We start from the raw sequence: 27293 nt of genomic DNA, 5'->3' as shown, positions 1-27293 counted from the left end.
CGTCACGTGGCGACGACGGCGCGTGGCGCGAAGGCGGAAGCGGCGCCATTTGCCGGTGCCGCGGGCGTGAGGGGTGTTCGGGGTGCTCGGTGCCGGCGCGGCCATGCCGGGGGCGCGGCGCTCTCTCGCCTCCCCGGTGGTGAGCGGCGTTCTCTGCCCGTGCGGGTCCCCGCACGGATCTGCGGTGGAGAGCGGCAGTAGCAGCGGCGGCGGCGGCGGCGGGGGGAATGCGGGGTCCTGCGGGCGGTCGCTGTGCGAGGCATCCGAGCAGGACCGGCGTCTCCGGACCCTGTTCCAGAAGCTCGACGTGAACCGCGACGGCGCGCTCTGTATCCACGACCTGGCCGTGGGGCTGGGCCGCCTCGGGCTGCACCGCTCCGAGCTGGATCTGCGGGTGAGAGGCGGACGGGCGGTGGGGTCTGGCCCGGCGGGGCTGAGCGCTCCCGCCTTGCGGGCTTCAGGGAGGGTTTGGCCGCTCCCCGTGTCCCGTGTCCGCTCCGGAGCCCTCTCTGTGTTTGTCTCGGGAGCAGGACGTGGACTCTGGAGACCTTCTAGCTGTGTTTTGCCATGGCAGCACCTGGGTCCTTTTGCGTCCCCTTCCCCGAGAGAGAGCCGGGCTGGGATGCGACACGGCCCCTCCGCTCCCCTCCCCAAGGTCCATGCCTCAAAGCCACCCCGCTGGCTTCCACGCTGGACCCGGAGGAATCAGCTTGCTTGCTACCTGTAGGCATGTACTGTATTAACTGTCCGTAGTTAATAAGATTAAAACTTAAGTGTTTGGGCAGGAAAAAACATAAAGGAAATCGTGTTTGGGCAGGACTCAGGACAGGGCAAGTTGCATGCTGGCTTACACTAGTGGAAGGTCCTTTGGGAGCGATTCCTGCAGTCAGGATAATTGTGCAGCTTTCATTCCATCACTGTGTTCCTCATGTGAGTCTGGCAGCGTGTTGCTTCTCATGTTTGCCCCGGATGGCTTATGCCAGACTCCTTTATTTTATGGGTTTGGAAATATCTTAGCATGTAGGGAGGCTGCTGCACTGTACAATTTGCACGTATAAAACATGCAGCTCTGGCTTTCTTTTGCAGGGAGCTTTTTGTACTCACCGCTCTGTGTGATGCTGTACGCTGAGGGCTCCAAGGTTCAACGTGATGCTGCTCTAGTCACTGTGACTAGTGCAATTTACATGTCTATGTGGCTTGTCGTCAGTGCTGCACAGTCTTCTCCTGCCTAGTCGCTTGTATTTTATGTGCAGAGCCATAAAAAACTCGGTACCATCTGAAGATAGGAGATAAACACAGGGGTGCAGCCAGGGATGTGCCACTACAGAGTGCCTGAGTCCTACAGGAAGGAAGAAGAGTTTAAGAATAACTTCTGAGTCACTGAAAAGATAGTTAATTCAAGTGACAGCTCCTATTCTCTCCCTGTTCTGGGAGTGGTGCCCCACTTTGAGTGCTTTAATTACACAGTCCTTTCCTGAGTTTCTAGTTCCTTTCTAACTTTGAATCTCTAGCATCTTAACTTCTGACATTTCTTTTTGGTTGGCATCTTCCTAGCTGCTGTAAAATATGAGAATTCCTTGGCAGTGTGATCTTGTGAGTAGTTTAGTTGTGCTGTTTCTAGAAAAAACATGAGTTCTGCTGGGTGCATTTGGGTATGTCGATCTGCTTGTACCACAAGTCACCTGTGCATGCCCTGTGACACTGACCTGCTGCCACCTCTGGGGCCAATCCTTGACCTCTGGCAAAAATCCCCTATGACCCAGAACGTTCTGTGCTTACACCTGCACGCCTGCCTCCGTTTGCTTTCCCTTCTCTTTGCATGCAATTCAATCCAGCCTAGCATTCTGTAGCCCAGGAGGAAGCACCTTAAAACAAACTGCATTTTTACTTCCCAGCAGAGAGTTTCTTTGCTTGGCGGGAGCGGCACAGAGGAACCATTCTGCGGGGACCGGAGCTCGCTGCTGAGGGAAGCACTGGCTGGATGCTGCTTAACAATCCTGTCTTTCTGCTGAAGCCCTTGTCTGTCAGTATTGTTCCTCAGCCTTTTCCTTCCTCTGACTCCTTTTCCACATCAATAGTGTGAGGGGGGTGAAACACTAGCAACAGGGTGCACAGAGAAGCTGTGGCTGCCCCATCTCTGAAGGGTTCAAGGCCAGGCTGGAATGAGCAACTTGATTTTGTGGCAGGGGGTGGAACTGGGTGCTCTCTAAGGTCCTTTCTCAACTCAAAACATTCTAGAGTTTGCAAAGCATTGTTCGTATGGTAGAGCATCCCCTTTAGCAGGGTAAAAATCATTGAGAGTGAAACCATTGAGAGTGAGGATGCAGAGTTCAAAACTCTCAAGTTCCAGATAAAAATGTGGGAACAGCCCTCAGCTGGCTAGCAAACTTCCATGTCGAGCAGTTTTTAGGGAAATCAGATAAACTTCCTGTTTCCAAGGCAGTTCTATTAATAAGTCAGTCCTTTTTCTGCTCCATCCTTAGCTAATTACGGCATCTCAATGCCTAACTAATGTGAGGTCACGCACAGGGAAAGTGCTCAAGTGTCAAGATAGAAAACCCTTCTGATTTATCGAGCATGGTATTTGGAGAGCAATTTGGGCATAAATCACATGGATTACTTGTGATTAGTAAATTACTTGGTGCCTGTGGTGCACTTTCTTTCTCCTTCCATGCAGCAGTACATTTGATATGGGAGTTGCCTTCTAATGTTTGGGAGCAGATGGAGAAAACATTGGGCTCGTAAAGTGAGGTTATCGCCAATCTGGGCTGCGAGCTGCTAATCTCCCTGCGGCAGTGGGCTAAAAGTCCTCGTGGTAACAATAACTTTTGGGCTGAACTTGAAAAGAAAATGAGCAATATTTTGGCTCCTTCAATGCTTGAGAGTTCTTGCTGAGATAAAACCCTTTGTGGCATTCTTGGAAAATTGCTGCTTTCTGTTTTAGAGGTGGCCTTCTGTGGTGGGGGAGAGAAGGGCTTGCACTCAGATGTCCTTTGAGGTGGAATTTGCTTATGTAAACGATGCTTTCTTTTTTTTTTTTTTGTTTTTTTTTTTTTGTTTTAACCCATGCTGTTATCTTTAAACCAATTGACAAATAACAGTGTGCCAGACCAGTGAGCCTTGTAACGAAATGCTTGTTTGCACTGGTCAGCATGAAGCAATCCACATACTTCACTCTGTTTGGGCAGTAAAATGATAACCATGTGAAGAATTTTTTAAAAGCCTTTTTTGTTCTACTGTGTGAAGGGATAGTATCTTACTGCTAAATTTCATCTATCTCTGGGATGGTAAATGTCCTGTTACTGTTGCTTTCTGACTTTATATAGACCTATGGAGCTTGAAGTATGCACTCAATGGAAATATACTGAAACAGAACTGTTTCCTACTTTGTGTCTGGGGATGTCCTATTGCTGAAAGAATGTGTGATGGTAATATTTGTGTGTTTGCTAATATAACTGTTTTCCTACTGATCCTGATTAGCTGCAGGGCTAGAATGCCATTCCAAAACTTCATCTCTGCTGCTGAAGTTCCAGACAGTCTGAACTGGTGGAATTAATCTCAGCTGCCTAGAGACAGACTGAAGTGGTGAACTTTGTCTGCAGCTGCCTCTTCTGTAGTGCTCAGCATCTTCTGCTGGACTAGTTCACTTTAAGAAACAGAGAAAACATAACCCTTGTCTCTTTTCAGTCCCAAATGTCCTCTTTGCCTCTACCCTAAACAGTGATGTCCTCCTTGGTCTTGTGATACTCTCCCCTCCTAAGTTCATGTATTCAACTGTGATTGCTCCCTCGGTATCAGCTTCCCCGTGGAAAACTGTATCAGCTCCCAGGCTGCTGAAATCTGCTTTCATCACTTCTTCCTTAGCTTCATATCTCCACTTTCATATTCAGGTCCTGGCTGTCCAAACTCCCCCCAAGGTCTGTTTTTTACTTTTCCCATGTACTGTAAAGCAAAGCTGTGCTGCTGCAGCTGGACTCTGCAGTGTTCTGTTTGCGTCAGGCCTTTCTTCGGAACAGCTTTGCATTTTAAGTGTGTCCCTGGACTCTTCCAGCTGTGCCTGTGCCACTCTGGGATAATAAATCAGTTAGCTCTTTGGCAAGTGCCTCCATGGATGGATTGAGAAACTCTTTCTACTGTAGCAGTTGCAATCGTAAAAAAATTTAATCTTGTTTCTGATCAATGCTTTATCTTCTGTCATGACGTCATTTAATTCTTCCTCTCAGGCTCTGTTTCTGTAACTGTTTTTTTGTTCTTCAGCACTTTGGAATACTCTGTTTTATACTGTGCACAATGTACTGCAATTCTTAGCAACTGTAAGGTGCAGAAGGAGCAGGGACTTTTTCCAGTGTGATCTTTCACCTGTTTTCCATTTACAGCCATCTGGAATTGGAGGACCTGAGTTTTGATTGTGTTACAGAAGTCAGTTTATAATAAAAAGAGCAAAATTCCAATACTGTTCTGTAATTTGGACTGGAATATCTCTCCAGCTCTCATTTAGATCTCACATCTCCAAACCTATATACATTTATGTATTATCACATTTTTATGGTTTATGTGTCCTGAATCCTGCTGGGGCACTTGTGGAGCTTTTGACTGGGCTTTTGTAATTCACCTTGAAGGACTGAGCAACACAAGGTTGTATTGGACAAGTACTGTTACAGTTTGATATTCCAGTTGATAGCCTCCCCTCTGCTGCCAACAACTTCTCATCCACCCATCTCCTTACTAATCCCAAAGGATTACCTTTTGTGAATACCCCAAACCAGTTTAATACAAGGTGAAACCATTTTCAATAACATGTTAATTAAATTCACACATTCATGAGTAATGTTTATTAAAATAATAAACAAAATAGATCATATCTGCTGGATCTGAAGGGAGTGGAGACCTGTTCTTGCTCTTTGTAATTATGAAATGTGTGGTTTCATGGAGACCCTGTTCTCATGCACTTGAGCAAGAGCAGAACTGTAGGTCAGTGATTTAATTGTAGATAAAACTTTCAAATCTGTGGTGAGTGGTTAGTTGGTATGAATTTGGGGTTTGTTGCCTTCTCTGATTTAGGCTGAAGACGCAAATGAACTCGAATCAATCACATGAGTTCTTGACAGCTGCAGAAAAGACTTGGAGAAGACAGGCCTTGGCTTTGGCACAAGGAAACTTCTGGTGTTGGTTATTAATAGCCTTGGCCAGCAGCCCCACAGTGAGAGCTTTGGGACAGGGGATGTCAGGGAGATGGGCTGGCACTGCAGCCACCCGGGCTGTGACCCTGCCAGGTCCTGCAGGGACAGAGGAGGAGAGGGGTGCTGGGAGCAGGGAGCCTCAGGCTGTCCTGGTGAAAGGCTTTACCCACGCCTGGTGTCTGGTCAGCCCTGCCTTAGTGTGATTAATGCATGAAATGGGCAGTGTGTGTCCACTCCGTGTTCTGAGGGGAGGTTGGGAGACAGGTTTTAGATGCAAATATGCACAGGAGAAACTTGCTCCTGCGTGTTTTCCTTGCATATAAACAAACAATTGCAGATTAGACAAGTGTTGCTTTATGTACATATAGGACCAGGTATATAACTCCTGTGGGATGTTTGTTCTTCCAGGATTGTTTTTGTCCTATCTTGCAGAAAATTGGAGAAGCCTGATGGTTCTCTGGTTTATTTAGCAGCGACCTTTGTCCTATTTGCACAGTGCTAATGACCAAGGGCTGCTGGCTGACGTTTGAGAGATGTAGGTGCAACTTTGACTAGAGCATATAAATTTTAAATGTCAGCATTGTGTAGAAGGGCATTGTAGAAGGGCATCCTGAGTATCACTGATGTGGCCTCACAGTATTGCTTCCTGCAGGATGGGGTCTGTTCTGAACTGTGTAGGGAAGTGAATGCCTGTAGGAACTCCTCAGCCTGAGTGGAATGAAACAACAAAACTCATCCAAAGCAGCTGATTGTGCCTGTGTAGAATATGCAGCAGTGCTTTGGTCTTTCAGTGTGTTCTGTGGGGCATTTTTTAGTGACCAGTGCTCAATACCTTCGTAAGTAGTGGACACATCTCCTTGTCCTCATCTGCACAGATTTTTAGAAGAGTTGATGTTGGAAAGGACCTCCAGGATAGGGTCCAACATTTGATGCAGCACCACTGTATTACCTAATCTAGCACTAAATTGTTTTGAGAACACCTCCCGGAATGGTGACCTCCCTGGACAGCCTGTGCCAGTGCCTTACAATCCTTTTGGTGAAAAAATGCTTCCTGATGGCCAACCTGAACCTCCTCTGGACTTGCTTGAGGCCATTTCCTCTAGTGCAGTTGCTGGTTGCTTTGGAAAAGAGGTTAACTTCCTAAAACCTCATTTCAGGGAGGTGTCAGATTACTGAGATAACAGCAGGTAAAAAAACTCCAGACTTCAGCATACTTACTGTTTCTTTTAAATTTTATTTTTAATTTAGCTGAATATTGAGCAGAACCCTTAAATGGTTGGTGAGCATTAATAAAAGACATCAAAGCCATAATAAGGACTTGGTCTTTTGTTTGAGAGCCCTACAAAATGGTGATGCTGCAGCTCTGGGCCCTTGGTTGCACACAGTATAACATGATACAGTGTTGGGAGGAGGAGAAGGGGGAGGGAGCTTTTTCCTACAGCCCTACTTGTAGCAAATGGGAAATGAGTCTTTGTTCTTGTTCATGTCCTATTGCTATATTTGTCCCTGTGAATGTGGGACATGAGCACAGTTTAATGATGGCCCAGTCTTTGTCTTGGGTGAAGAAGCATAGCTGTGATAACTCATGGGAAGGCAGCTGAGATGTCTGAGTTTTTCCAACTCCCAAGTCATGAGCTGCAGGGAGGCTTCTGGCAGCTAAAATGGTTTGCAGTGAAGAATTCTGCTCTAAGAGAAATATTTGAAATTTTTAGATTATGAGTTGCCCGGAAAGGCAGAGCTGCTTGGTATGTGAACCTACATAGCTTAGCCCAAGGAGAGCTGTGTGGGGGCAGGCCTGGGCCTGGGCTGCTGCAGGGCCATCCTTTCTCACTACCTGCCTTCTTGCTTAACTGCCTGGTGCAGCAAGAAGTTGATTCTCTAATTTCTGAGTATTCAGGATGCCCTGTCTCTTGGTTAATCCCTCTCTTCATATAATATGATATGACCTTGGTGGAACTCTCAGTCCTGGGCAGTGGCTCTGTGCTCCCTGTCCCTGGCCAGCTCTCTCTGTATTTTTGTATTTGGCACTGGCTGTGGATGCCTGAATAGATCAGCCTGGGTAGCTAATTCCTTGTGCCAGGGTTTCTGTAACAGAAGAGACCTGGGTTGCTTTGTAGTGTTCCCTGAGCTATGCTGTGTCACCTTAATATATGAATGCTGCTTAAATAATTAAACTGTCACCAGACAGTTTAATTATTTAAGCAGCAGTGGCCAAGACATTGAGATTTTATGTCATGGTGTGAGAAGCACCGTGCAGGGTTAACTTCAACTGTTTAAAAAGTGTGAAGTAGTGACATACTTAACGTTTTCCTCTTTGAGAAATGAAATTTGAAAAGATAAGAGGTGATTGGCAGAGTCACGGTGGCCCATCCCAGCTGGGGGCTGGGTGCTGTTTCTGGGTGCACACACATGTAGGCAGCAGGGCTCCTTGGGGTGTTTCCAGGAGGCTCCCAGAGGGGATGAGTCACTGCTCATTCCTGCAGGGTCACTCAAGGAACCAGAGATGCCAGCAGCTCTTCCTCTGCTGGGGGAGGAGAGGGGTCACTGCCCCCAGCACAGCTCCCTTCCCTCTCTCCCCCTTTCTTTTTGCCCTCCCTCTCACATTTTTTGTGTGTTAGCAAGTTGTCGGTGATGAGGCTTACAAGTTCACAGGAAAACGCTGTGCATTTATTCAAAAGTCTTCTAGAAACCATCTTAAAGCAGAAGTTAATTTCTGCCAGGTGTACCAGCCTGGAAAAGGCAAGTGTCTGTCTGAAAAGTGGAGTTTTAGACTCAGCAGGTATTATGATATGGCTGAAAAGGGTACCAGGATACCTTAATTTATGGCTTATGCAGAACCTCCCTCTGCCAGCTTGCAGTACTGAGGAAAATAATTGAGCAAAACATGTCAGTCTCTTGCTTTTTTCTCTCTCTTTTGTCTCATTTGGATAGATTACAGCTCTTTATTGTCAGCTTCTGCTCAGGCTATCTAATGACTCCCCATTTTGGTGTGCAGGGCTCTGAGGCCAGCTGCCACAGGCGCCTTCTGTCCCCAGGGGCTGGTGTGCTGGCCAAGAGCCAGCGTTCAGATCAGCCCTCCTGCTTTTTCTGCCTTAAATCCCAGGTCTGGATCATGTCAGCAGCTGGAATTGCAGAATAGCTGTCTCCTAATGAAGCTGAGGTTGGGAAAGCCGTTTCACTGTGGTCTAGGTGTTCATTCATGATTTCTAGAAAAAGTGAATCCTTGTTCCTCGTGTTCCTTTGTGTCACCTTTCATGCTGGACTCACAGTATTTATTACATCTTTTTTGTGTCAATGATTGGCTTCATGGTGGTGTTGGTAGAGTAATATTTCCCTACAGATTCCCTGTAGGAGTGCAGTTGTCTTGCTTCTAGCTATAATCAGCTTGCTGTTACTAGGTTTATAATTCTGGCATAATAAAATTCCCCACTTGGTAAAATAAATGCTTTTTAATTTTTTTTTTCTTAAATATGATTAGAAACTTCTGCCTGTTCTCAAGGAGTTGTGTGAATTAGTGTGGTGGCAGAATTCCTCTGAGGTTTCCTTTAGTGAGGACAGAGGCCAAAGAAGCATTGCTAAGTTTCTGCTTTAATTACACCCCAGGCATGTAATTTCTTGCAGAAATGATTATTTTCTTATGAAATCTCTGCATGAACAAAGGAAGATGTGCACACACCACTAATATTAACACTAATGCAGGGGAACAATTGTAACAGTGGCAGGTAACATCAGCTGTTAAATGGGGCCTTGTGAGTATTAAGTGACCACAGAGGACAAATTTCAAGTTCTGCTTTGGGTGCTTTGCCTTCTGTATGGTGTCCTGTAGCTGTGTGAGTGGCAGGGCAGCCTGCCTGTTGCTGCAGGCAGCTCAGATGCCCTTTCCACACTTTTCTGGACCCCATCCATGAGTAGCCTCAGCTGGTTACCTCAGCAGGAAAGCTCTGCAGGTTTTTGGCTGGGTTCATGAGGTTATCAGAAGAGCATGGGAGCAAGGCAAGTGCAGGGCTTAAGTGGATGTGTGAGATGACTTGTAGTGGCAGTAAGCTTCAGATTAGTTCACAGCTGCTTGTGAAACCACAGCCTTAGGCTAATAGAAGCTGATTTTGAAGAACTGTGCCCAGTTCAGAAAATCTGCTTAGTTCCTCTGGCTTGACAGCATTAAAAACTTCCAAATGTCATCTTAAAGGATCTGATTCACTATGTGTTAGAAAGTAGTTTAACTTTTGTGCTTGTAGCTGGGATGACTGACAGCAGCTCAGGGTAATGGAGGCATGACAAGAATTCCTCAGTCTTTTCTGCCTGTGCCTGAGCTGCTGACTGCATCCCAACTAGAACCAGGCTGTGCCATTCCTCAGAGAGGGACTGGGCTTTCCCACACCCTCACCCCAGAGTTACTGGCCCATAATTTAAAATTTTTTTATGTGTGGTTACTTGTTGGTATGTGTCAAATTTTAAGATAAAAAACTTTGTTGCATACTGCACATAGACCTTGTGATTAAAAAGCATTTTTTTCTTGTTAAGTAATTCTGGTGTATGTGCAGAAGAATTTTTTTAATGTGGTGTCTTCTATGTGCCTGTCTCTCACTTTTTCCATTACTTACGTTCATTATAGGAATTCAATGACAGCGAGTTCCCAAAAGTGATGCTCATCTCAAAATTTATGTGCAACTTGGTTGCTTAAGGCTCTCAGACCTTTTTAGATTTTGGATTGTATTTTCACATCTAATATCTATATGCTGGAAGTGTTCTGCAGTCTGTCACTCTCAAAAGTTAAAAGCTGAACACTGAGGTCCTTTGCTTGCTGTGGCTCTTGCTGTGTTGGGTAGGGAGCCCCAGGTGATGGAAGCTGTGGGTTTGTACTCATTTTTTCTGCCTGTTAAGACACCCAAACTAAGGGAAGAGTCACAGTACTTTGGAAGTGAGGCATGCAGTGCCCTCTGTGGACACAAAGAATCTGGGAATATGAAGTAAGTTGATGAACTGTAAAATGGAAAATGCTGGGTTCCTCCAGGGTGGGCTCTGGTGGGAGGCCGATACAGCTCACTAATCAATGAATAAATGCTGCTGTGGCAGCAGAGGAAAGCGTGGCATTCCTTGTAGGAATCCAAGCAACATCATGTGTCCCTGTGCTTATATACATCAATATCCTACCTTTGCCTAGGTTCCTCCAGCAGAGCTCGGCCAGCCGACCAAGCAGCGATGGTTTGAGCCCAGCTCTCACTCACTGCTGAATGGCCGTAGGCGCTGTGCTGGCAGCACAATGCAGCACCAGGAGCTATTGTAGGCACGGATGAGACCATAATAGACCGGGGAGAGAGAGAGAGAGAGAGAGAGAGAGCGCTTAGAGGTTAATGCGGCCACGGCTGGGCAAAGCCGGCTTCTCTCTGCAGAACCATCTGCCGCCCTAACAAAGAGCTGCAGCCGGGGAGCCACACGCACCCCTCGGCCGCTGCCCATCGCTCCGGGGCCGTGCCGGTTCCCCGGGGCGGCAGTGCCGGTTCCCGGGGCCGCGGGCGCGCTCCTCTGCGGGCGGCCTCCCGCGCTCGGGGCGCGCTCCCGGCCGGCTGCGCGCGCGGCCGCGCTCCGGAGCAGCGCAGTGTCGGGAGCGAGGATTGGCTGGGCACTGCTGCAGTGGGGACGCAGCCCCGGTGCTCAGCATCGCTGCTCGGCATCGCCTGCCGTGAGCCGGGACGCGCAGCTCGGTTGGCAGCTCTGAGAGGCTCCTTTCGGAGAGGTTCATCGTTAGCTTTCCTCCCAAGCGCGGCGTCTCGGCTTCTCTGCGCGAGCAGTCTCGGCTTCTCCGTGCCAGGGGGCTTGTGCTTTGTCTGTTGCCATCAGATTTCTGAGGCTCTGGTACAATGAGCTGCTTGTCAGGCCAGGCACGACTGCAGTAGCAGCAATTTCAAAAGGCAGGAAGCGTCCGCAGGAGCGGTCTGTAAAGAATCGGAGCCGGTGGAGTCGCTGGGTTGAAGCTCCCGCTGGCTGCCGTGCCGATTCCCGTCTCGGGGGTGCTTGGTAGTGCAGTCACATCATCCTTGGCAGCGGGCAGCTCCTGAGCGCTCAGGGTTTCCCTGCCTGGGATGCTCGCTGGAGCAGCAATGCTGCAGACCCTGTGGCATTTTCTGTCTAGCTTCCTTCCCAGGGCCATATGCCAAGGTCCTGCAGATGAAAAAGAGGATGAGGCCAGAAACACCACCCCACTTCCAGGCCCCGGGGAGAAAGGGCCAAAGGTGTTGGGGAAGACACAGGACAGAGGGACTGATCCCACTGAAAGGAGACCAACTATCCTACTGGTGGTTGGACCCGCAGAGCATTTTCCAAAGGTAATGGGATATCCAGGGGCCTGAGGAGGGGTTGGTGCACATGACAGTGGAGTGCGTGGTCTGCTGGGAGAAGGGGTGTTGCAGGTGGAGTGTGTGAGTAGCTCTGTGTGTGTGTGTGAATTTGGGGAGGGGGGAGAGGAACAGGAAAAGGGAGCAGGGTCTAACGCGTGTGTTGCTAGAAAGGAAGGGGGCGGGGGGCAGGGGAGTGACTGAAGAGAGGAGGTGATTTAACCCTCCAAACATGATGTTCAAAGTGTGGGAGAAAAATGCTGTTTTAGGGGCAAGGGGGAATACGGAGGCCTCCAGGATTCCTGGGCAACTTGCAAAAAGCATGACTTAGAGGGCAGGGAATGATAATGCAGGTTAGTGGCGAGTCCCACCCCTGCACCCCAGACCAGCAAAGAATCAAATGCATCCTAAAATGTTCTGGAGTCAGTCTCTGGTAATTTGGCAAGCCTTTGGTAAAACTTGCATATTTTGAGCGAATGAATAACTGGCTGAATTATTTGAATGGCAGAGCCCGGAAGAGAGTAAAGACTGTCCCTGGGGAGCGGGTGGCATAAGGGAGAGACTAAAATCTGCGTGAGGATGGGAAGTTCCCAGGGGATAGGAGAGTGGGGAGGTGGTGGGGGCACACAGTTGGCAGAGAATAAATGGTGAGGCTTTGTCTGGGGGGAGGTGAACAAAAGCTGCTTAGTTTAGTGCTGGAGCTCCCAGCACAGTGCTGGCCGACTGCAGTTCTGGCTTATTTAATGGAGGGAAGTGCTGTCTGTCTCCCCTGAGGATGGTGCAGTCAGCTCTGACTACATGTGGTTTAAAACCAAGGGTGTGAGCTGGGATTAGGGGGGAAGGAGTTGGGGATAAGGCCTCTGAAGGGTGGGGATGATACTGAAGGGCTGCAGCAAGGATAGGGGTGTGTGACTTTCAGGATGCAGTTTATTTCACAGGGAATTGGGCATGGTTGTTGCTGTGAGCTTTCTCTTTAAAATGAGGGATGAACAGGTTTAAATTGTAGAGAGGATTAATATCTGTTCTGCTGCTGTTTTGAATGGAAACGAGCAAGGCGGCATTTCACATTCTGGAGAGCAGAAGCCACTCCCTGCTTGAATCAGGCTGAAAAATCTGCAGGGACTTTTGCCTTCATCTCTATCCTTAGCAGTTAGCACTGTGCATCCCCTTCCAAAAAAGGAGCATGCGCATTTTCAGGAGGACTTTGGTGCACAGAGGTTGAAGAAGGACAGAGGCTCAGAACTGAAGGAAGTGGTGACGAAAACCTTGGAATTACAGGGCTGAAAATCTCTGGTGTCTTCCAGAGAACAGTGGTCTCTCTGTCAGGGAGAGTCCATCTGTTCACACCTGGAAATAAAGCTTTCTCTGAAAGCTGATACCAATCTCCTCTTTCCTGTGTGACCCTGGGAAGTTCTGCTGCATAAGAACCGTAGGATTGGCTGATGGAGAAATACCTAGAGGATAAGGATGTGGTAAAACAGAGTTATTGCATCTTAGGAAGTAACTGCCCATCTGCCAGGAGATTGTGACTGAGTAATTTTAGCTTGCCCTGATTGTTAAGTGAAATACAGTGTAAAGCTCTTCTGTTGAGGATTATGCAGATATGTTTCACCTTGCAATTCAGGCTGGCTTATGCTTCATCCAGCCCATGGCTCAGCTGTGGACAGTAAGTAACTTGTTAAGATGCAATGACTTGTTTGTGCTTGATCAGATATCAGTGTTCCAATTACCTGTCTGAAGGAGAAGTGTTGGGAGAAGTCTCATACAGCCTTAGGGATAGATAATAAACCACTGTGAGCAAAGAGTGTTATTTGGTGTTAATAGAAAATGGGGGCTTTTGTTCTCTGCCACTGGCTGCCTGTAACCTTGGGAGCAGTCTCTTGATTGGTAGGCCACTTCATTTTGTAAAAACACCTGTTACTACTTCTCTCCTAAAACCACACAAAATATCACACCTGGTACTGGGGGTTCTGTAGGAAATTGATGTGTATCCATAAACTTCACTGGAGGGGCATCCTGACCTTGCTTCTTCAATCTTGTTATTGCTGTGTTCCTCCTCAGATGTTTGCCTGTTCCAAGCTGTTCCAACATGAGGCTGTTATTGCAAATATGGGGAGAAAACACTGATTGCAAATGTGTTATGTTGGCCCTGGATCTGTGTACACAGGAAACAGGCATGATCTGCCCCTGATGTCACCATCTGGACTTGTAACTTTGGATCCCTGTGTTGTCGGTGGAACAGGTCACCTTCCCTGGTTACCTTTATGTCAAATATCGCATAGTGCTCTCTGCTGTGCCTGCTCTCTTATCCCTCCCCTGGCAAAGCCAGGGCTGGTTGCAGCTCTTTACTCTGCTGGGGTCTCTTAAATCATTAACTCTCCTCCTTCTTACACTGTACACTCTCTGTGCTTTGTGAGGACTTTCTGTACTGTCCAATTAATTATAAGCTAGTTTCCAGAAATTAAAAAAGACCAAGTCAGCAGAACCCAGTGAAACCTTCTAGCAATAGGGTTGGAGCCCAGAGAGCTGTTTTGCCTCTGAAGGAGGATGTTACGTGACTGTGACGCTTGCTGGTACTTGATATTTTTAGAGCCTTTTTTTTTTTTAGCAAAGAAAATTCAAAATTAAACAGCATACTTTCCTGCTCCTTGTATGGCTGCATCTTTCCATCCCTTGGGAGGTACATTCTGGAGGTGATGTAGTAAACCAGTGATGAAGCAGATGCTCAGAAGTGTACAAATAACTTGGAAATGTTAGCAGGGATGGCAGGGTATGGAAACTGGTAACTTGTGCAGCATTTAAAAGAACCAAATCCTATAAATAAAATGAAAATGAGTTTGCTAAAGGGAGAAGGAGCTGTGTTTGCCTTCCTTCATGGCTCACTTTCTTGTCATCAAGGAATCTGCAGAGGGTATTAGCCAGGCTGGCTCCACATGGCCCAGAAATGTGTCGGTTCAGTGTCGGAATTGGTGGATGGAAATATCAGGGAGGAGTGACTTCATTTGAGCTCTGTGCCCTGTCCTTGCTTTGGTCAGGAATAGACAGTGCTAATGAGGGATGTACTGTCCATAGCTGGTGCCTGGAGCCCTGGGCTGTGTGTGCTGCTGCCTGCGGGTGCTGGGGCAGTGGGACTGGCTCTGTGTGTGCTGAGATGTGGCCAGTGACCCCACGCCAGTGTCCCAGCAGCACTGATCCCTGCAGCTTTGGAGAGCTGCCTGGCTCTTGAGTATTTCCAGCTTTACCAGGATTTTTAAAGCTGAAATACAAAAACTTCTTAAGACTTAAGTTCCCTTTGTCATTATAACGTGAATTGCTGGTATAAACTTCATTTGTAATCTGTCTCTCCTTCTTAGTTCACTGTTCTGTAATTAATACCCTGCTTAAAATCAGCTTTAACTTCATTAGCTTTCTCCTTTCCTCTGACGTAGGTAGAAGGGCTTTTTTTTCCTAAAATGTGCCGATTTTGCCTTTTGTCTCTAGCTGCCAAGTCCAAACAGAGTTTCTTAGGAAAATCTGCATCATGTTGGCATAGCAACTGAGCTGCCAAGCAGCTATAATAGTGATGCTTGGCAACTCGTGGGAAGGACTACGGAGGATCTTAAGGCTTTGTGAAGCAAATCTGAGTTAGATTTGTTCACTTACTGCCTGTTGCTGGGGGTACCCACTCTGCTCCCCTCTGTGGGGGTGTTTGGTGTTGGACAGTGGGGTGTAGGTATCATTAGGGTGCTGCTTGCAGTGAGACTGGCCTTGGTGGGAAGGCTGGGCTGTGCTGTGGGCATGCATGCAGTGAGCTGCTGCAGCAGCTGATCTTTAAGAGGATCTGGAGTCCCTGAGAAGATCCTGTTTTCATGCAGAGAGACGTCAGCAGGGAGTAGGTTAAGCCTAGTTAGGTAACCTGGCCATGGTGCCAGGGTAGGTGAGGTGCCCCAGGAAGGCCAGAGGACACCATTGTAGGTCACGAATCCCAAGGGTACTGAGTTGCTGTGGGTCGTGATCCATTAAGCTTTAAAAAAAAAAAAAATCCTTGAAATGAAGCCACAGATTAAATATTCCCAGTTGGTGTGATTGACATGCAGCTCCATGAACAGCTCATTACAGACCTTGGCTTTGCTGTAGAGAACAAAACACCACGGTAAAGACGCCCAGGCACCCTGGCATGAGGGCCTGAGGAGGGGAGTGCTGCTTGGACTTTGCTCTGTCAGGCAGGCTGTTCAAACACAACCAACACTTGAAAATGTTGCTGTGTCCGCAGCAGTGAGGAAGGCTGTTATCCTGGCTGGCTTGAACCAGTTCAGCAAACACATTTTGTTACTTCTGCTGCAGATAGGATTTCAGTGTTTGGGTTATGGGCTGTGGCTTTTTGCATCTTGCCTGCGTGATAGCTTCTCTCTGATTAAAACTAAGACTATAACTTTATTTAAAATTGATGTCAGCAGTCAGTGATTCTGTCCTGAACAGCATTGTTACTTCCTGCACATTGGTACTCTCTCTGGAGAGCGAGGTGTTACCCTGTACCTCAAACCAAATGCTCAGGAAGCTGTAATTATACCTGCACTAAATGGTGCTTGTGCCACACTCCCTCCAGCCTGGCTTGCTCCTAATGGGAGCTCAGGAACTGCTTACAAAGCAGTTAAACTGTCAAGGGTGAAAACTGGAAAATTGTTCTGCCCAGGACACTTCTTGTAGCACACAAAATGACTGCAATGTTTAATTGGAGTCAGAAGAGGATGAAAAAAATTAAGCTGGTGTAACTGCTGTGTGGATGCTTAGCTAGGAGGCTTAGAAGCAGCTGGGGCTGTTTTGAAGCCTGCCCTTGATTTGGGCGATTTTCTCTGTATTTGGCTTAATGACAAACCTCCACAGGCTTTATTGCTGCTGTGTTGGTAACTGGAGTGCTACAGAGGGGAGAGATCTTTGTGTGCAGGGGTTGTCTGCTCTTAGCTGGCACAAGTGGTTTCAGGAGAACTTTCAACCAAAGCCAGTCAACTCTGGCATAACAAAATAACCTCGTAAAAGTGGAAAATTTTTGCTTAAGCTGGCTATCCTAAATGTGTACTAAAGCAGTAAGTGGCTTGCATCCTGTTCTTACTGCACTTTTAAAAAACAATTTCTGGGAAGGCAGTGATAGTCCTCCCGTGTTGCAGGAAGGGAGAGGTTGTGATCAAGACTTGTGCCCACTGCTACCTGTACAAATCCCTACAGAGGTGAGAACAGGATCAGGAAGGGACCGTTCAGCTGTAAGGCACAGCAAGAGAGTGTCCTGGCGCTTGGCCAAGGGGTCGTGGGTTCAGAGGCCCCCAGTGAGGGTTAAGTGGCCGCGGGTGTGATGTAAGGTTTGAGGGGAGCCAGGTGTTGAGCAATGGCAGCGCTCACGTGTGTCCCTGCCCCGGCTGGGTGGGACCGGCAGCCCCGGTTCCCTTTTAAGTAGAAGGGCAGGGCTTGTGCAGCCAATCCCGCCGGAGCCGGGCTCGCTCATAGGCGTGTGTCATGAGACTCGCTGGCATTTCCTTTCCACTCGCTGCTGAAATTAGCTCAGGGGAATCGCTCGGTTTGACTTCCCTTCCTCGCCGGTCGGAGTGAGCAGGGCAGCGAGTGTTGGGCTCAGGAAGATGCTCTGCCTCTGTCTGTACGTGCCGGTGTTCGGGGAGAGGCAGACGGAGTTTGAGTACTTTGAGTCGAAGGGGCTGCCGGCCGAACTCAAATCCATCTTCCGACTCAGCCTCCTCATTCCTTCCCAGGAATTCTCCACCTACCGCCAGTGGAAGCAGGTACGGCCCTGAGAGAGGAATAGAAGGGATGGAGGTGATGTTTAATACATTTAGTGGCTTGTTTGAGAGGGGGAGAAGGTTGTGATGGCTCTGTTGTAATAACTGAGTGAAGCATGGAAATGCTTCTCGCGCCCCTTGGCAGGGATTGCTGAACCGGTGTGGAGTGAACACTTTTCTTTTTGATTCTTTTGTTTTGAATTGGGTGAAGTCTCAGTGCTTATAAGACTATTTAAACCAGTTGATGTGAGTTAAATAGAAAAAAGGGGTTTTTCCAAACTATGGAGTCTTCTGCTTCTATGGGTCTCTTCAGATACAGCATTTCACATCCTCTTCCTCCTTATTACATCCTTCCCCATGCCTCCTCCTGACAGCAGGGCTGGAATGTAGAGTCAGCTGAAGCTGGTGAAGGTGAGCAGGTTTGTGCTGGGAGGAGGAAAGCAGCTCAGTGAGTGACTCAGCCAGGGGTGGGTGGGCTGAGCTGGGGAAGGTTATGCAAGACCCTTTTGCTTTGCTGTGGAAGAGACATGCACTAAATACGTGGAGTTTCCCATCCTGATGTGTCACAGCTCTTGCTTTCATCTTGCTGCTACTTTTTTTTTTTTTTCATGATCAGGCTGTCAAGAGCCCAGAGAGCTGATTATTGATCAGCCAAGCAGGGGAGGCTTTTTACACCTCTGAAAGGACATGGACAGCAGGCTGGAAGGTGTGTGGTGACCACAGGAACTTCTGCAGCCAAAATAGCTGTTAATGGCCAGATTTCATGTTTGCTGTTGAAAGCGAAGAGGTGCAGGCAGATACTTGATCACACCTCCAGAGAAGATGCTGGGAGCTTGGCTTTCTCACCCCTCACACGTGTGCTGTGGGTTACTGTCGGGCAGGCAGCGTTTCTGTGCTGTGGCTGTGGGGGAGGAAGGGCAAAGCTTTTATTGCCTGCAGTCTCTGATCACTCAGGCTGCATTTCTGCAGCTGAGAGAGAGGGAGCAGTTGCAGAGTCACATCTCTCTTACAGTGCCTCCGAATTATCAATGCCTGTCAACTGGTTGGGGGTTGCCAGTGAGAGGGAAGCCCTGAATCAGCTGTTCAAGCCATGTGCTGACAGGAGAGGGGTGTTGGTCTATATTTAGCCCACAAGTTGAATGTGAGGTCGTATCTGAACTTCACAACGGTCATATGATAAATGGCAGGGTAGGAATACTGGGCATGCCTTGGAGGTCAGGGCAGCTGGGACAGCACTTTCTTATTTAAGGTTCATAAAGTGATTAGGAATAATCCTCATAGCATTAGGGCTAAAGAGGCAGGACTTGCTGGGTGAGGGAGAGCGTTTCAATAATGAATGATTTAGTACTGAAGTAATTTAAAGTGACATTGAAACAAAGACCTATGGCTTATGAAGGGGACTGGTGGTCACAGACTGAGGACATACCACAGTGAGTTTAGGCTTGCCTAATACTTTGAATGCTAAATATTGAACAAGATACTGGTGAACAGAGGGTTAACCCATCTCAGCTCAGAGCTTCTTTAACAACCCATCTGTTGTTAACATAAATGTTACAAGAATTCAAACAAAACTTTGGGTGATACGCTAGACTGAATCACACCTAATTGAGTGTTGCTCACTGATGTTGGAAAAGACTTAAAGGCTGTCAAAGGCAAGTGACTGAATCAGAAGGGGGATAGGAACTCCCTGAGCCACATTCTTGTAGTCTGGAGATCACCTCACCTGTCAGCATGCAGCCATGTGCCCTTAGAGAGGACAGTCCATGGGCTCTTGCCTCACTGAGTTGCAGTGAGTTAATTAGTCATTTACCTTGTCCTAGATGTCTGGCACAGTTTGATCTTGATTTTAGCTTTGTCCTACTAAGAACCTATTCTTGCTCTATATGCATCTCATGGAAACTTGTGTAATTAAAGCACATAGCTTCAGGGTGCCTAAACCACTTCACAAAGGTTTTTATCTTTGGCTGCGTTCACTAGAGCTGGACAGGATTGTGCTGGCTGGAGTTAGTTACTGCCAGAGGGAGCTTACTTCTCTAAGGATTGTAGCAGGCATGAAATTCCTTCTCCCGTTCAGTTTTTTTTTAAATAAGTTCAAGTTTTGTGATTCACTTTTTATGCAGATCTGTTGACTCATACTTAGTTCTAGAACCTCAACCTCCACAAGGACTTTGCAAGATGTTAATCAAGGTACAGTCCTGAGATTAGACACGTGACACTAGCATAATATCCCTGATAAAAACATGAGGCATTTCATCTGTAATGGACTTTGGGAAACAGTTGGAATCAGGTGACTTTTCTATGCTATGGCATTGCTCAACTCTTGTAGAAGAATTACAGTTCTGTCAGCTACTTTTTGAGAAAAAGTCAAAGTTGTGTGGGAAATGTTTTAAAGGTGGTAGAAGGGGAGATAGATCTGTCTGAGTGAACAAAGGAACTGACAGTTCTTGCTTGTTTTCTGAACAGAAAATTGTGAAGGCTGGAGACAAAGACCTGGATGGACAGCTGGATTTTGAGGAATTTGTTCACTATCTCCAAGACCATGAAAAGAAGCTGAGACTGGTTTTCAAGAGTCTGGATAAAAAGAATGATGGTAACCACCTTTCTCATGCTCAGGGTGGACTGGAGCATGTGTTAGCCTGTGATGTGTATCCTTGAGCTCACTGGATTATCTTCACAGGCCGCATCGATGCCCAGGAGATTGTCCAGTCTCTCCGGGACCTGGGGGTCAAGATCTCTGAACAGCAGGCTGAGAAAATACTGAAGAGGTGAAGATTCCTCTGGTTCTTCTGTTTTATGTCAAGGGAACTAGAAAGAAATATAGGGACATGGAACCCATCTCTTTTTCCCCCTGTATGCACTTTCCAGAGACTTTGGTTCCTCCCTTTTTTCCTATTACTTTCTATTTTGATTTTTTCCCTGTGAATTGGCATACATTATAAAATCATAATGCTTTATTGAGACTTACTGTCAGAGTCTCTCCCTGACCTGTTGAGGGGAAGTGCTTGCACCTAAGCTGATTTGCATCCCTGTCTGACTGTCCTGCTGCCCTGAGCTTGCTGCTGTGGAGAAGGACTGTGCAGTTGCTCTTTGGAAATGCTAAGTGCTTTATGCATGTGGCACTAACATGTTAACAACCACTTATTTGTGCTGTTTTTTTCCTCTTTTTTCCTCTGCTACCTTCCCTCTGTCTGTTTGCCTGTGTGTCAGAATAAGGACGGGACACTTCTGGGGTCCTGTCACCTAGTAAGTATTATTTTCCCTTCAGTGTCAGTTATGTCCCTGAATTTGGTAGGAGGGGTTGCAAATACTGTTGTGGGCTGGTTAGAAGGGAGAGAGAGGGGAGGAAAGAGAGAGCCCACTTCTGCCTCAGCATTGTTTGGTGAACAGAAGGTTTCCTAGCTTTGTCTTGTGTCTCTTTAGAAGTCTTTTAGTGGTTGCTTTGCAAAGCTGTATTTGGTGTAGGCTTGGATAATCAAAGGGAAGGGGAGGAGGAATTTGTCACCCAGTGGGAGTCTGTACTCACCTGATGATCAATCTTTTTAGCATGGATAAAAATGGGACAATGACAATTGATTGGAATGAGTGGAGAGACTATCACCTGCTGCACCCCGTGGAGAACATTCCTGAAATCATCCTGTACTGGAAGCACTCCACGGTAAGAAAAAACTCCTGTACAACAGGTCTCAGTCTTTGCCCAGCTTCTTGGTCCAAGTCCTGGCCCCCAGGAGTTGCTATCAGCAGTCCTTATCTTTCTCTTCATGGTTCACAGCTTCCCTGTAGCCCTTGAAGCTCAATTGCTTCCTGTCCTCTGCTGTAATCTTGCCACATATCACTGTCACAGCTGCTGGCACTGGTGATGACGACTGCAGTACTGCAGGGAGCTGAGGGAGTTCTCTTGGTGTGCACCTCCAGGAGCTCCTGCCAGTGGCCAGCCCCAGCTGGTTCAGCACCTGTTAGAACTAGAACCTGATTCCAGAGGCAGCCATCCTTCCTGGAGTTATCTGTATGTGAATAGTATTTAATGAGATTTAACAGGCTGCCAGCTTGGAAGGTTCTGGAGAGGTCCAGCTTCTTTGCCATGCAGCTGCCTGCAGTGGGTCAGTTTGTTCCTAAATACCTGCAGTATTTTGATGTAGACAAATGTTCAGCAGTTGCCAGGATCTTGGAAAGAAATCTTGAAATCAGAACTCAGTTTCCCCTGTGACATGTTTTAGCAGTGGCAGCTCCTGTGGCCAGGCACAGCAGTTAGTGGCTGTAGATAAACTGCTGGCTTGGAATAAGCAGGTCCTGTACTTCAGCACCTGCTGCTAGTAAAGAGCAGTAAATCCAGTAAAACTTTAGCAAGATCACTGGCTGATGAAGCATTTCTCAATACCTTCTCCTTTTGCAGATCTTCGATGTAGGAGAGAATTTGACTGTCCCTGATGAGTTCACAGTGGAAGAGAGGCAGACAGGAATGTGGTGGAGACATCTGGTTGCAGGTGGAGGTGCAGGTGCCGTGTCCAGAACCTGCACAGCTCCCTTGGACCGTTTGAAAGTGCTCATGCAGGTATGATGGAGCAGTTCCAGTTTGTTTAAATACCTGAGCAGATTCCTTTAATAGTTATGGTTATAATGTTCATCAACACAGTACAGCACTCTGGCCAATGCTGATCTTGTTGTTCTTTTATTGCTATTTTGAAACGCATTTTGAATTATTTGAGTGATGAAGGTCATATTAACTAGAAAAAGTACAGAGAATCTTTTTGGAGGTAGACATGTCAAAATTGTCAGTAGTCTAGTAGACAGTTTTATGGAAAACTTGGTTTTTGGTGAAACAGGTTAAAATCCTGTGATCCTCTGAGAGACCTTGAGGCCACGAGAGTTGAAGTGAATGAGGTGGTCAGTTGGCAGAGGTTGTATTCAGTATTATCAGCATTAGGAAGGAGTTGGAAAATTTTGATTTTAGCCTGCTTTGTCACTGCTCTAGAACCAGCTGAGAAGTTAATGGGTAGTTGATCCTGTGCTAGGTATGGGAAAAAGCCAAGACAGTTGCCTGTTTAACCTTTCCTCCCATTCCAGAGGGAGATATTGATTAGATTGATTAGTTAACGGTAGACTTGGCAAAAAAGAAAAGAAGCTTGCTTTCCCATTGTAGAAGTTATCTGGAAGGGATTAAAGCCTTGGCAACTCTCTGGGTAAATAAAAAAGCGCCCTTTTGTCCCTGGATTACAGAAAAACGTTGCACTGTCGTAATGGGGCTGGAACTGATCCAGGCTTGTCCCTGTCCCCAGGTCCACGCCTCGCGCAGTAACAACATGTGCATCATCGGCGGCTTCACGCAGATGATCCGCGAGGGCGGCCCCAGGTCCCTGTGGAGAGGCAATGGCATCAACGTGCTGAAGATTGCACCCGAGTCAGCCATCAAGTTCATGGCCTATGAGCAGGTGAGGGCACAGCTGTGACTGCAGGAGGACCAGCTGGAAAGAAAGCGATGGCTGAGATCAGTCAGGGAGCCTCACTGTCTGTCTGTCTGTCTGTTGTGGCTTCTGCAGATCAAGAGGTTCATTGGCACTGACCAGGAAATGCTGAGGATCCACGAGCGGCTCCTGGCTGGTTCTCTGGCTGGGGCCATTGCACAGAGCAGCATCTACCCCATGGAGGTGAGGCAGGAGGCTGAGTCCAGCCCAGGAGGCCTTGTGGATGGGAAAACGTGGGTAGAACACCATCACTGTGACAATTAATTAATGAGTTCTCAGAGGTGGTACCAAGCAGTACTGCTTGCAGGACGCTTGCTGTGGTTCTGACAGTCGTGCTCCTAAGAATGACCTTGTACATTGTTCTCCTGCTGATTCTCCTGTAGGCCTTCATGCTATTTATTCTTGTCCTCTAGGTTCTGAAAACACGGATGGCTCTGAGGAAGACAGGACAATATTCAGGCATGTTGGATTGTGCCAAAAACATCCTTGCAAAGGAAGGAATGGCTGCCTTCTACAAAGGCTACATCCCCAACATGTTGGGAATCATTCCATATGCTGGTATTGACCTGGCAGTCTATGAGGTATGAAGCCTTTAAGCTATTGTTAGATTAAGCCTCACAATTATTATATTATGTTTTGTGTTATTGTTAGCCTATTGTAGGGCTGTGCTGCTTGTGTGGGCTTATCACTGTCAGACCTTTCAGTTATGACAGGAGTTCAAGTAATTTATCAAAGCTTTCTTGAACGGCCTTATGGGGTACAAATGTATTCTTTTACCCCAAAATGGCTTAAAATATAATCCAGTATGTTGATTCTAGTTCATAAACCATTGTCAGCATCATTCATGGCCCCTTGTTTCTTTTCTTAATGAGAAAATTGCAGCAGAAAATTAAAGGAAGGATTTTCCCCAGCCACTACGGCAACAGCAGCTCAAAAAGATTTGAGAAGCCCTGTGCTTTTGGCTGAACTTTCTGGGCCTTTACTCTAGATCTTTCATGAAATGTGATACTCTTTTGCTTGCCTCTTCCCTGCTGACCTTGGGCTTGTTCCTTCCAGACACTAAAAAATACCTGGTTGCAACGCTATGCCGTCAACAGCGCTGACCCTGGGGTCTTTGTTCTGCTGGCCTGTGGCACCATCTCCAGCACCTGTGGGCAGCTTGCCAGTTACCCACTGGCCCTTGTGAGGACACGCATGCAGGCCCAAGGTGAGAACTTTTGGAACAGTGGGAACTCCTGTGGTGGTGTTTGCAGGGATCCCCAGGACCAGGGAAGAGATGAGAATGTTGCCTCCATGTTTCAGATGGCTGGTTTATTATTTTATGATATATCATATTATATTATTTTAAAACTATACTAAATAGAAGAAAGGATTTCATCAGAAGGCTAGCAGGGAATAGAACAAGGATGGAATGAATAACAAAAGCTTGTGTCTGACTGAGAGTCTGAGACAGCTGGGCTGTGACTGGCCATTAATTAGAAACAACCACATGAGACCAATCAAAGATGCACATGTTGCATCCCGCAGCAGCAGATAACCATTGGTTATGTTTTGTTCCTGAGGCCTCTCAGCTTCTCAGGAGAAAAATCCTAGCAAAGGGGTTTTTCAGAAAATATCATGGCTACAAACTCCTATCTTTTGTTTTTGAGCAAAGCTAAAAGATCTTTAGTGTCAGCATTGCAACAACAGCCTCAGCTGGCCCCTGCAGCTGACCAAGGGCTGTTTGTGATGCTGCAAGGGGACAGTGGACTTTGTGCTGCCCTTCTAACCTCTGGGACCAAGGACCTCCAGGACAGAGGTTCTGTTTTGCTCAGATCAGCATTTCTGGGCTGAGGGCATCTGCAGAGCAGTTTGAGAAAATACCTCAGTGTGGAGCACAGAATGGGCAGCTGAGTTAAGTTAATGCCATCCCCCACCAAGCACCTTTGCTCTGGGAACATCTGAAAGCACATGGATCAGTACTGCTCTTGGAAACAAAAGTGTTTTCACCACATAGGCTGCATTATTTATTGTGGCTTTCCCTGTTCCAGCTTCAGTGGAGGGTGCTCCTGAAGTGACCATGAGGGGACTGTTCAAACACATTCTGAAGACAGAGGGAGCGTTTGGGCTTTACCGGGGTCTGGCACCCAACTTCATGAAGGTGATCCCAGCTGTGAGCATCAGCTACGTGGTCTATGAGAACTTGAAGATGACTCTGGGCGTGGACTCACGGTGACCAGGAGATGCTGAGGACTTGGAACTCTGAAATCTTGGGATGCAATCCCAAGACATATAAGCCATCTCTCATTCTGTGAATGTGTTGACACTAAGCTGACTAAGCAAAGCTGTGAAATCTCAGATTGTGAGTCAGTAAGGAAGGGGGAGGGGAGGATCTTGTGTCCTTTGCCGTCTTGCTACTCAGAGCTCCACATAAACCATCACGGGGTCCTTTTTGTTGGGCCTTTTGGGAGACCAGGAGCTGAACTCCTGGGAGATCTTGAGGTGGGAGTTGCTGAGGTCAGTCCCCAGCAGTATGACAGAGTAGCAAAGATTTGGGTTACAGGTCTGCTCTCAGCGTGTTGCCTGTTTGCCTACAGATGAGCACCTTCTGACTTGCTGAAAGAGCTTCTTTTTCCATTCAGAGAGCTGCTTTTTCCATTCAGTTGTTTAACTTCCTGCCCATTGTTTAAATTTGTACAAACCTTGTGTAGGAGCTGCTGCCACACCAGGCTTGTTATGTTTACAAATATTCCTTTGGGTGGGAGACATTCATGTTCTGCTTCCAAGAATTGACATGAAATGTAACTTTGATCTATACTGGTTTGGAGGGCTGGTGGGCAGTGGTTTATCCAGCCAGGCTGAAGGTTACTTAAGCCAGCCTGATGAAGAATTAGGATTATTTATTTTTTATAGGTTTAAGTGTGTCTCATAAACCCACTAACAAGATGCACTTACTAACAGAAGCAGCAGACTAGAGCCTGCATGCCTGTATCCTTTGCATGCCGGGATTGGCTTGTCTTATTCTCTGCAGGGGCTTGGAAAGGGGAAGGAGGAGAGCCCTGGGCTGCCCGGCACTGTGATGCATGGCTTTAGTGAACAAAGACAAAACCACCACAGCTCCTGTGCAGCTGTGCTCCCAGCACGACAGGAGAGCCCCTGCACAGCGTTGCATGGACCTCTGAATCCCAGCCTGCCTGGTGCCAAGAGAGCTCGTGAACCTTTTCCAAACCCCGTGCCTATGCTGCTATCTTATCTCTTTAGACCTCTTGGTAGATCCATGTTCAGGTTTCCATTGGTGCCGTGCAGGCCCCAAGTCAGGAATGTCTGCTGTGGGAAGGGGTGTTAGGGAGAGGGGCTGTCACTGGGAGAGGGGAGATTTCAGTCCTGAGGACATGCTTGCTTGCCTTTCAAAGGGTGCTTTTCATAAGGCTAAGGGAAAGAGATGGCTTTAAAATTTCTCTGATAGCATTATGGGCTGCTTTAGTTAATAGGATCCAGCTTCTGAGGCCTGGGAGATCCTCACCCAACTCTTCATTTTGGGTAAAATGGACCAGCGTTGCATTCCACTGTTTTACTGCTTAAAGCATATTTATTTTGTATTTATTTGAACAGAGTTATTTCAGACTATTTTTATAGGTTTGTTTAAATATTGTTACTGTGCTTGTATTTCTCCTGTTTTAAAAAGTTCTCTATTAGTTCTTTTGCATCACACAGCTGAGTCGTGGGGAGGGATGCTGAAGTCACTTTTGTCCCTTCCCTCTGGGGCTTGAACTGCCTTTCCCACGTCTGGGTTTGTTGCTGGAGGACCTCAGCCCAGAGAAATTCTGTAGCAAGAAGCCATAGGAGAGAAGGGAGCAGATGAGGAAGCAGAAGTTTGGGGAGAGGGTGCACTGTGAGGCTTGCCTTAGCTTGGAATGGCCTCTGTGCATGGCAGAAAGGCTTTGGGGGGATGGCTGAAGCTGGGAAGTGGAAGGTCTGTGGATGTTGGATGTCACAACAGTTAATTAAGAGAGCTTGGGGGAGTTTTGAGGTAAGGGGGGAAGAGAGAAATCTCAGGGACTAAAGACAATACACATTTCCAGAGAGGTGGAAGGAAACTTGCGCTTGGACACGAGCTGCTACAGTTGTGCTTCAAGGCTGAATGAGCAGCCCCTGCTGCTGAGCCAGTGCTCATCACATGCAGGAGGACACTGTGGAGATGTGTGGGAGAAATTGGAAAAGGATTTGCTAAGCACTCAAACAGCTGCTTTATTTCTGACAGATTTTGGTGGTTCATGGAGAGTCTCCCAGGTGAGACTCTGCCTTCACTTTCGGTGGTGTAGCCACGTGGAAATCTAACCAACAATGGATGAGTGATATGATTTTTTTTTCCACCCCCCTCTTCCTGAGACCTGTCATAAATTCTGCAGTGGCTCCTTCCTACCAGTGTGGCCTAATGAGAATATGAATATCAGAATGCAAAAATCAATGCAAAATGACAACCATCTTTGTAGCTGTAACCACAAATTGTTATAATGCAAATCTAACACGGATTCTTCATGTAGGGAACAGTCTGCTAATAAAGGTCTGATAAAGAGA

General features: G+C 47.2%; 2 protein-coding genes across 7 annotated transcripts in view; one reads left to right on the top strand and one right to left on the bottom strand.

The window, feature by feature from the left end:
* Positions 1 to 27293, bottom strand: part of EEIG1 (estrogen-induced osteoclastogenesis regulator 1) — a 79980-nt gene that overhangs the window by 48236 nt on the left and 4451 nt on the right. The window lies entirely within an intron of this gene.
* On the top strand, positions 89 to 27293 carry SLC25A25 (solute carrier family 25 member 25). Of its 6 annotated transcripts, none has more exons than XM_036393814.2 (11): positions 89 to 394; positions 19741 to 19867; positions 19955 to 20042; positions 20485 to 20520; positions 20821 to 20932; positions 21668 to 21826; positions 22551 to 22703; positions 22812 to 22919; positions 23150 to 23317; positions 23793 to 23943; positions 24767 to 27293. In XM_036393814.2, exons 1-11 carry the CDS (start codon positions 104 to 106, stop codon positions 24949 to 24951), a joined length of 1578 nt encoding a protein of 525 aa, XP_036249707.1. In that variant the 5' UTR covers positions 89 to 103; the 3' UTR covers positions 24952 to 27293. The 6 variants fall into 6 exon arrangements, with proteins under 6 accessions (XP_036249707.1, XP_036249708.1, XP_036249710.1 ...); XM_036393817.2 differs by lacking the exon at positions 89 to 394 and adding an exon at positions 10861 to 11503; XM_036393819.2 differs by lacking the exon at positions 89 to 394 and adding an exon at positions 16996 to 17280.

Source organism: Molothrus ater, chromosome 20 (genome assembly GCF_012460135.2).
Source record: "Molothrus ater isolate BHLD 08-10-18 breed brown headed cowbird chromosome 20, BPBGC_Mater_1.1, whole genome shotgun sequence".
NCBI classification, from domain to species: domain Eukaryota; kingdom Metazoa; phylum Chordata; class Aves; order Passeriformes; family Icteridae; genus Molothrus; species Molothrus ater.
The sequence above is the reverse complement of the archived record's forward strand: the minus strand, read 5'-3'. Positions and strand labels throughout refer to the sequence as shown.